This window comes from Poromitra crassiceps, assembly GCF_964638095.1.
Source record: "Poromitra crassiceps genome assembly, chromosome: 28".
NCBI lineage: Eukaryota > Metazoa > Chordata > Actinopteri > Beryciformes > Melamphaidae > Poromitra > Poromitra crassiceps.
In genome coordinates this window covers 19,524,323-19,534,322 of record NC_139651.1, presented here as the reverse complement: position 1 = coordinate 19,534,322, position 10,000 = coordinate 19,524,323, and the positions used below count along the sequence as shown (strand labels likewise).

The following is a 10,000-nucleotide window of genomic DNA, read 5'->3' as shown; positions in this document are numbered from 1 at the left end:
ACACACATCAGTACACATGCACACAAACACTCACATCAGTACACAGGCACACAAACAAACACTCACATACAGGCACACAAACACACGAACACACACACACACACACACACACACACACTCACATCAGTACACAGGCACACAAACACAAGGGGGAGGAGTTAGCTTGACTTGTATCTGTCTGCTTACTTAGGCAGAGCTGGTTTTGTTGTAATGGGTGGGTTGATGGTCACAGGAGGTCAAAGGTCACCTCCCTCACTCGCTCTGGGGACTGGATGAGGGTCACGGCTGATTGGCTGTGAGAAAATCACATGTCGGCCTGCTGACGCGTTTATTGAGCCTGTCAAATTAGCCCAGGCAATGAGCTGAGCCAGGACAAGAGTGGCAATGGCTCAGACACGCACGCACGCAAGCACACACACACACACACATACACACACACACACACACACACACACACACACACGCGCACGCACACACACACACACACACACACACACACACACACACACACACACACACACACACATACACACACACACACACACAGAAAAACATTGTTATTGTTGTTGTTGTTGTTGATTTGCTGTTATTTGCTTGAACAGTGAAGCCAAGCAAACGACTGTAAAGAGCCAAGAATCTGATCTGCGAAAGGATCAAGCAACCCATCTTAGAGGCGCTTCACTGGAAATGAATCAGAGTTTGTGAAGACTTTCCAGGGATATTTCTGTAGCACTAATATAAAATATCGTTTTAACAGGTTTCAGACGTCCCGATTCATTCAAAACACTGTCAAAAGGAGCAGCCTCACAATGTCACTTTTTCCTACAACTAGGAACAAATAGGTTCTCAACCTGTGGCAGGGGGACCACTGGTGGTACGCGGGGCTCCCTCCCTATCATACTTTTCATATGGTGGTCACTTCTCAGGTGGTACTTTGTGTCAAAAGGTTGGGAACCACTGCTTTACAGTCATTGATTTACAGACGAACATTTAGCTCTATTGAGATATTGCATTTTGTTTTGTTCCTTTATCTCCTCCTCTGTGTGCTAAAGCTTTGGAGTAGAGAGGTGGAGGTGGAGGTGGAGGTGGAGCTATCTCCTCTGTGTGCTAATTAGCTTTGGAGTAGAGAGGTGGAGGTGGTGGTGGAGGTGGAGCTATCTCCTCTGTGTGCTAATTAGCTTTGGAGTAGAGAGGTGGAGGTGGTGGTGGAGGTGGAGCTATCTCCTCTGTGTGCTAAAGCTTTGGAGTAGAGAGATGGAGGTGGAGCTATCTCCTCTGTGTGCTAAAGCTTTGGAGTAGAGCGGTGGAGGTGGAGGTGGAGCTATCTCCTCTGTGTGCTAAAGCTTTGGAGTAGAGAGGTGCAGGTGGAGGTGATGGTGGAGCTATCTCCTCTGTGTGCTAAAGCTTTGGAGTAGAGAGGTGGAGGTGGTGGTGATGGTGGAGCTATCTCCTCTGTGTGCTAAAGCTTTGGAGTAGAGAGGTGGAGGTGGTGGTGGAGGTGGAGCTATCTCCTCTGTGTGCTAAAGCTTTGGAGTAGAGAGGTGGAGGTGGTGGTGGAGGTGGTGGTGGAGCTATCTCCTCTGTGTGCTAAAGCTTTGGAGTAGAGAGGTGGAGAGGTGGAGGTGATGGTGGAGCTATCTCCTCTGTGTGCTAACGCTTTGGAGTAGAGTGGTGGAGGTGGTGGTGGAGGTGGAGTTGGGGGCAGCTCCTAAATGGAAATAACACTTTCAAATAGCTCAATAAGTGCTCCTCCTCCCTCTCATCTCCATTAAGAGGTTAGAACAGTCGATAGGTCCAGCCCAACACTGGGGACACACCCTATTGATTTCACAGGGCAGCCATTAAGGTAGCCTCCCCTGAAAGCCTACTGTAACATTATTACCCTGAGCAGTAGGCTGACGTTGGTTTAGTCATTGATTATTCCCTAACCCTACTATATTGGTGTTTAGACGAGAAAGCAATGAGAAAATATATACAGTATATGTCATTTAGCAATCAAGCCTCAGCATGAGATTGTTATACTCTGCATAAATATTACATCTACATATCATGGTTAGCACATGTAGAGGAACATTGTTTATCTGAATTATCTCAATATGAGAATCTCCTGACTGGGGAAGTCGACTGCCCTCCTGGAACAGCTGATCATCTTAGGCGCTCTTCAGAAAGACACTTTAAATAAACCTGTCAATAATGGTTGCATTGAACGTGTTAATTCAATGACTTTTCCTGGCCTGTTGCTCTGCTGCTCAGTGCTAACTGAAGTTGAACTACAGAGCAATTGGTGCATTGTTGTTGTTGTAGTTTTTTCACAAAACAGATACACGGGACACATGCATATTTTGTTTGTTTGCCTTCTTTTTTTTTATCAAAACAGGATATAGAGTATTTCATTTTGACATCAACAAACCTCTCAATTTACACAGCAAAATAAGCCACAATCACACTGGAACTTCACTCAGAGGCACAAAAACAGGAACATTTTTACCATCACTTCATGTTGCACAGCTGTCATTTATGAAAATGTGGAATCACCTGTTTCAGGCGATCCTTCCATCACTGAATCTTGTGACGATGAAACGGGAGAAATACAAGGGAAAAGGATGTACATGTGGAGCAAAGGGAGTCCAGCATCAATGAGAGAGAGAGAGAGAGAGAGAGAGAGAGAGAGAGAGAGAGAGAGAGAGAGAGAGAGAGGGAGAGAGAGACTCCATGGGGACTGTATAAAACAGACATGGAGAAGAAGGGCCTCCATCTTTTAGACAGAGCCCTGGTTATCATTCTCATCTGGTGAGCAGTCCCGTCACAAACTCCTCGTCAAAGATGTTTGTGTTGGACTCTAATTATTCTATTTCTACATAATTCTATGTTTTTTTTTCTTTACAAGTATTTGTGTTTATTTTCTACATTTTGTTATCACAAAAACACGACTTGAAAACAAATACATTAAAAAAGGGTTACATGATGACTGTATGTGTTCGTGACGTTTTGACATTGTGACCAGAACTGTTACTATGGATTTATTGCTTTGTACACTGAGTTCTGTTTGGTGCCACCTGCAGGCTGGGAGGGCGCCAGACTGGAGCCTCACCGCTGACGGCCCCGCAAAAGACTGACTTCCTGCTAAAACCCAGCTCTGTCTTCACTTCGACCTTTGGTTAATTGTGCAAAGAAATGGACACATCAGTAACAGTTTGAGAGAACTTCAGTAACAGTTTGAGAGACAAAGACAAAGAACGTTGAAAGAAATGTCAAAAGGAAACGTAAAGAGATCACTACACGTTGTTCCATGCATAAATACACGTCCACACACACAGAGAATGTGAGGTGCTGACTCCAGGTCTCCACACAGACAATTCAGTGAAACAGAAGATGATTGGGTCCCCCGGGCCCCGCCCCCCCTGGGCCCCGCCCCTTCAGACCTTGTCAGTGTGCAGAATGAACACAGATTCGAGAGGGGGCTTGTTTTGCTTGTGCTTCCTATTCAGGTGCCAAGTACGCTGGTCAATGCCAGACTCCCAAAGGTATAGATAGGATGACACCATAGCCATTTTTGTAGTATTATGACTAATCTCACTCCCATTCTCTACAAATGGACTACAGTTAGTCCCTGCCTTTTGTGAGGACCGTCTTCTCTGGAACTGTTCATAGAAATCTCCCAAAGTGGTGAACTTTATGCTAGTTACAGACATTTCAAACAACGTTCACATCGTTTCAAAGCATCTCTCATAGACATTTTGCACTCATCCCCCTATAGTCTTAGTTTATAGTGTTATAGCTTTAGCTTTTATAGCTTTTATAGTTTTAGCTTGATCCATCCATAGACTTTCAATGTCTACTGTATTTTCCAGCCTTATAAATATTTTTTCTTTCCTCTCAGTAAACATTACATATTTTTCAATTTTCTGTCATAATATAGTTAAGACTCTGATACTGATCGATGAATCTATACCTTCTCAAAGTCTCTGCATTGCACAAACCCTTTGTAATGCCAGATATCGTTCCAGTGGTCAGATTCTACATTTAAACGATCAACTCTTATAAATCTTTACTCCATGTATCTTTAGTCATCTCTGTCATATCATGAACCTTTATACAATAAATCATTTAGGAATGCATTGGTAAGACTCGGGCTATTATAATCACAAGTTTGGCTTTAACTCCTGCACTATACGGTACTGCTGAGATGTGATGGTTGCAACTGCTCAAATCATACGCTCCACTGCAGCGGTAACAGTAACGCAGAGGTACAGTAACGCGTTACACAACAGATCACAAATAGCAAACATCTGAAAGACATCTGGAACATTTGACCTTTTCATGCATTGTAAACCAAAAGTAACTGCTCACCACAAAGCCAATTAAGGTCGTTATGCCACTCTTCAAAATCAGTATGGTTCCTCTACGCCAGGTCACTTATGTGTTAACAGATTTACAAACACAGAAGCTGATGATGAGAAAAATCAAATGAAATCCCAATATTGTGCAATAAGGACACACTACTCTCAGTGCATTCACTATGTCAACAGAGTGTCTAGTTTCTGGTTACAATGCTGTGCAGTGGCATCTTATACACTGTGATGGCTGGCTTGTAGGGATTGTATACAGTAATCAGAACCAGTTAGAATGATGAATCAGGAGTCAGATCAGATGGACTGCATCTACACACCCTATACAGGCTTCAATGTGTTCCACAATCCCTGGCTGATGATGTGAAAATGGCTCACGTTTACACACACAATTGCACTCCAAATAAATATATCTATTATCCATAATGCATAATAATATATTTACAGCCTTCCAATTTGATATGTGTTACACCTCTATTGAATTGGATATCTTTTAATATGTTTTTACAATAACGTATATTTTTTTACGATTTGAATTTGTGCAAACATACACCAATGGATTGTATAGGATCTCTTTTTTCTCTTGTTTGTTGACACCTTTTCTGATGACTAACTTGCTGCACACTCAGGAAAGTAAGTCTCCACCATGTGTCAGTGAACTCAGTGTTGGTCTAAGAGTAGCCCTCATCCTGCCTGTAGCCATACCCCCCCCCTGCCTGTCCCTCGTCCTGGACGTACTCCTCCGTCTTCTCCCAGCCGCCCGGCCAGCCCCCGTTGGCCTGCGCGGTGGCACCGTACGACTTGGCGGGGCCGCTCAGCGCGCTGTAGCTCTGCGTGATGTCGCCCGTCTCCTCCGCCAGCTCGTCCTCGTCGATGAAGCCGCACTTCTCGTCGCTGGTCAGCTCCGGGTCGGCCCACGGCTGCTTCTCGCCCGAGGCGAATAAGCCGTAGAATATCACGCCCCCGTAGTGCACCAGGGCGGCGATCAGGAACACGTACTGCCACTCCTCTCGAGTCTGGAAGAGGAGGAAAGGAGGAAGGGGTGGTGTTCAGGGCCCGGGGCACTCACCCTGCACATATAGTTGCTAATCCGTCCTTGGTGGTGTTGGAAAATAAAGGTAGAAAAGTGGCCAAAAGATTCAAGTGCTGCTAGTGTGACATCATAAGGAAAAGCTCTAATAAATATCTGTCGTATTATAAGTTATATTATAATTTATATATAATATAAGTATATTATAAGCATATTCTTAGAGGGGTTTCAGTCACGTGACATTTTTGTTGTCGCTGCCATCTTGAGGATGGAATGCAGCACACAACTTTTTAGTATGTTTTTACAATGTAAGTCTGTTCAAACCATGCTCTCCTTGAACTCTTGACTACTCTTTCATACTTTGCTACAAACTCCATTCAGATTTTAAACGGGTCAACATTTTACTACTTTATTACTCTTATTCCACTTTTTGGTACCTTTTGGACTTTTAGAAATCGCAGTTTAAGTTTGATACTGTTTGCAATGTTTTAGTGGGATGCTATATAGAGCCAGCCGGCCTTGAGTGCCTGATGTCCCAATTCACTCTACCAGTTCACAACTTGAACACTACACATGTTATACATCAAACCCTTCAGCTACTTCTGCTCTCACTCAGTGAATGCGCTGTATCGTTTTTGCAATGTTTGTTTGACACTAGTCATCTACTCTATTTTCCATTTCTTGTTGTTTCAAATCGGTCCTCAAGATGGCGCTGCAACAGCTGTGTGATGTCAACAGAAATGTATGAATATTATATAATAATATTATCATAATATCATATCATATCATAATGATATATAATAATATCACTTCAGTTTATAAATCATTGTAAAACTATTATATAATGTCCTGTGAAAATGAGTATGAGTATCTATCTATCGATCTATCGATCTATCGATCTATCTATGAATGTATTATTAGCCTTTTTAAATGCCCTTATATTGTATTATATGTAAGTAAAGTCTCGCGGGACTTTCCAGACGAGAGTTGTGTCTCTCACTGACGACAGGCAAAAATGGGCTGCCTGTAACTAGTGAAAAGAGCGAGGGGGAGAAATGCAGTCTGATCGTTCCTTAGGGAACAGTTTATGACGATATGCGTCGAAAACGGGAATAAAACTGTCTATTTAAATGGAGGAAAAGCACGCTGCCACTTGGCCCTCACGGAGCTCCATTCTAGGAGTGGCTTGGACGCTATTGATCTCAAAACAACGCCTAGGACGACAAAAATGCTGCGGAGAGCACTGGATGAGTCGTCAGATCATAATTAATGTGAGGAGAGGGCTGCAGGTAAAAAAAAAAACGAAATTCTCCTTTAATATGTATTTTCATCTTCGTCAACACCCATCACACACATCAAAATAATGAAATGATCCTGGCAACTCCTCCCTCCTCACCGCCATGTGTATATAACTCCTCCCTCCTAACTGCCATGTGTATATAACTCCTCCCGCCTCACTGCCACATGTATTTAACTCCTCCCGCCTCACTGCCATGTGTATTTAACTCCTCCCTCCTCCCTGCCACGTGTATATAACTCCTCCCTCCTCACTGCCATGTGTATTTAACTCCTCCCTCCTCACTGCCATGTGTATTTAACTCCTCCCTCCTCACTGCCATGTGTATTTAACTCCTCCCTCCTCACTGCCATGTGTATATAACTCCTCCCTCCTCACTGCCACGTGTATATAACTCCTCCCTCCTCACTGCCATGTGTATATAACTCCTCCCTCCTCACTGCCACGTGTATTTAACTCCTCCCTCCTCACTGCCATGTGTATATAACTCCTCCCTCCTCACTGCCACGTGTATATAACTCCTCCCTCCTCACTGCCATGTGTATATAACTCCTCCCTCCTCACTGCCACGTGTATTTAACTCCTCCCGCCTCACTGCCATGTGTATTTAACTCCTCCCTCCTCACTGCCACGTGTATATAACTCCTCCCTCCTCACTGCCATGTGTATATAACTCCTCCCTCCTCACTGCCATGTGTATATAACTTCTCCTAACTCCTCCCTCCTCACTGCCACTTGTATATAACTCCTCCCTCCTCACTGCCATGTGTATATAACTTCTCCTAACTCCTCCCTCCTCACTGCCATGTGTATATACCTCCTCCCTCCTCACTGCCATGTGTATTTAACTCCTCCTGCCTCACTGCCATGTGTATATAACTCCTCCTTCCTCACTGCCATGTGTATATACCTCCTCCCTCCTCACTGCCATGTGTATTTAACTCCTCCCTCCTCACTGCCATGTGTATATACCTCCTCCCTCCTCACTGCCACGTGTATATAACTCCTCCCTCCTCACTGCCATGTGTATATAACTCCTCCCTCCTCACTGTTACGTGTATATAACTCCTCCCTCCTCACTGCCATGTGTATATAACTCCTCCCCCCTCACTGCCATGTGTATATAACTCCTCCCTCCTCACTGCCATGTGTATATAACTTCTCCTAACTCCTCCCTCCTCACTGCCACTTGTATATAACTCATCCCTCCTCACTGCCATGTGTATATAACTCCTCCCTCCTCACTGCCATGTGTATATAACTCCTCCCTCCTCACTGCCATGTGTATATAACTTCTAACTCCTCCCCTCCTCACTGCCACGTGTATAGAACTCCTCCCTCCTCACTGCCATGTGTATATAACTCCTCCCTCCTCACTGTCACGTGTATATAACTCCTCCCTCCTCACTGCCATGTGTATATAACTCCTCCCTCCTCACTGCCACGTGTATATAACTCCTCCCTCCTCACTGCCATGTGTATATAACTTCTCCTAACCCCTCCTTCCTCACTGCCATGTGTATATAACTCCTCCTGCCTCACTGCCATGTGTATATAACTCCTCCCGCCTTACTGCCATGTGTATATAACTCCTCCCTCCTCACTGCCATGTGTATATAACTCCTCCCTCCTCACTGCCATGTGTATATAACTCCTCCCTCCTCACTGCCATGTGTATGTTGGTGTGTGTTACCTTGTTCTTGGTCATAGCACCAACGATCAGTGGGCACACCATGCCAGACAGGGTCCCCACACCGTTAGAGATGCCCATGAGGATACTGGCATAACGTGGAGCGATGTCCAGGTGATTCACATTGAAACCTGATCAAACAAAACAAAGAAGCAAAATATATATATATGTATGAGTCATAAGTTTTTTCATTTGTGAATGTTTATTAACCTGATTCTAATGCCAGATGTAGAGAAACACTTTGACATATGAGAACATGTCACTGTGTGTATGAAGTCATAATATAAGAAAAGCAACAGAACTGAGAGATGGCCGCAGATCAAAGCAGCACAAATGGCGAGCATCTTGTTGGAGAAAGAGGCAGCACATCCTCCTCTCCTCCCTCCCTCCCTCCCTCCCTCCTCCCCCTCCTCCTCCTCCTCCTCCTCCTCCTCCTGCTCCTCCTCCTCACCCCTCCTACTCCTCCCCCTCCTCCTGCTCCTCCTCCTCCTCCTCCTGCTCCTCCTGCTCCTCCTCCTCCCCCTCCTCCTCCTCCTGCTCCTCCTCCCTCCCTCCTCCCTCCTCCTCCTCCCTCCCCTCCTCCTCCTGCTCCTCCTCCTCCTCCTCCCCCTCCTCCTCCTCCTCCCTCCCCCTCCTCCCTCCTCCTCCTCCTCCTCCTCCCTCCCCCACACTGACTGGCTGCATGAGGAAGTGTCCTCGCTGGCTGCTGGCAGCTCCCCGGGGACTTCTGACACTGAATTATTAAACACTCCAGGAGAGAAGCTGAAGAACAACAGGCGAGAGGCACGGAGGGAGGAGGAGCGAGGCTTTAGCCCACAACCACAGAGCCACACTGGACGAGATGTGAGGAGCTGGGATCCCTCTGAGCATCACATGTACAACCTTTGTATAAATGGCTGAAAAAGGTTGAAAGGGATGTTTGGCCTTTCAGAGGAAATATGTGAAGTGAAGTAATTGGCTGTGACAACTAAGAAATATGAAGCTTAATATTAATATTAAGCTGGGCTCATTTGGCTCGACATTTATTGGCTGATCCACATTTCATTATAAAGAGAAAAATAGGAGTGAGCCAGTGTTGGGGAAGCTGCTTTGAAAGTACAGGTTTCCAAGATATTGTACATTGGAAGAGGTTGAACTATAGTAAAATACAGTTTGTTAAGTAAAGTGATGTAGAAAAAATGATTCAAACTACTTTGTAAATGAATGATCATGCAATGTGGTATAGACATAATACAAAAATCAGAGAGAGAGAGAGAGAGAGAGAGAGAGAGAGAGAGAGAGACTGTTGCTTATACTTCAAGTAAAGTGTAGTTAAATGAGGAATTATTTCAAATAAACAACTAAAATGATGAAAACAGCAATTCCCTTATTTTCTATAGACTAAAACAGTTAGTAGTTGTAGTAGTTTGCTTAGAAAAACTCAAAATGGGGGGGGAGACTAGAAATCCCTTAAATCTACTGGCTGCCCTGATGTTAAACTTTGACCCCACTACATCACATGCAGTGAAGTCCACGTAGTCCCCAACACTGTCCAGATCATCACAACTCGAGTCCTGACTGAGTGTTGTACTTCTACTAACCTGATATAGCAAATCCACTGAAGCCCACCGCCAACACCAGGAAGGAGATCGCCA

At 44.7% G+C, this 10,000-nt stretch overlaps 1 protein-coding gene across 1 annotated transcript in view; it reads right to left on the bottom strand.

Annotated features, from left to right (window-relative positions):
* Positions 1-5,020: 5,020 nt before the first annotated feature.
* The window catches only part of slc17a6b (solute carrier family 17 member 6b), a gene marked incomplete at both ends in the record, with an annotated part of 17,243 nt that continues 12,263 nt past the window's right edge, over positions 5,021-10,000 (bottom strand). The window contains 3 exons of the mRNA XM_083662078.1: positions 5,021-5,365; positions 8,370-8,497; positions 9,947-10,000. The exon at positions 9,947-10,000 is cut by the window's right edge and continues 57 nt beyond it. Of these exons, the coding sequence (XP_083518204.1) occupies positions 5,021-5,365; positions 8,370-8,497; positions 9,947-10,000 (527 nt within the window). The remainder of the gene's footprint in view (positions 5,366-8,369; positions 8,498-9,946) is intronic.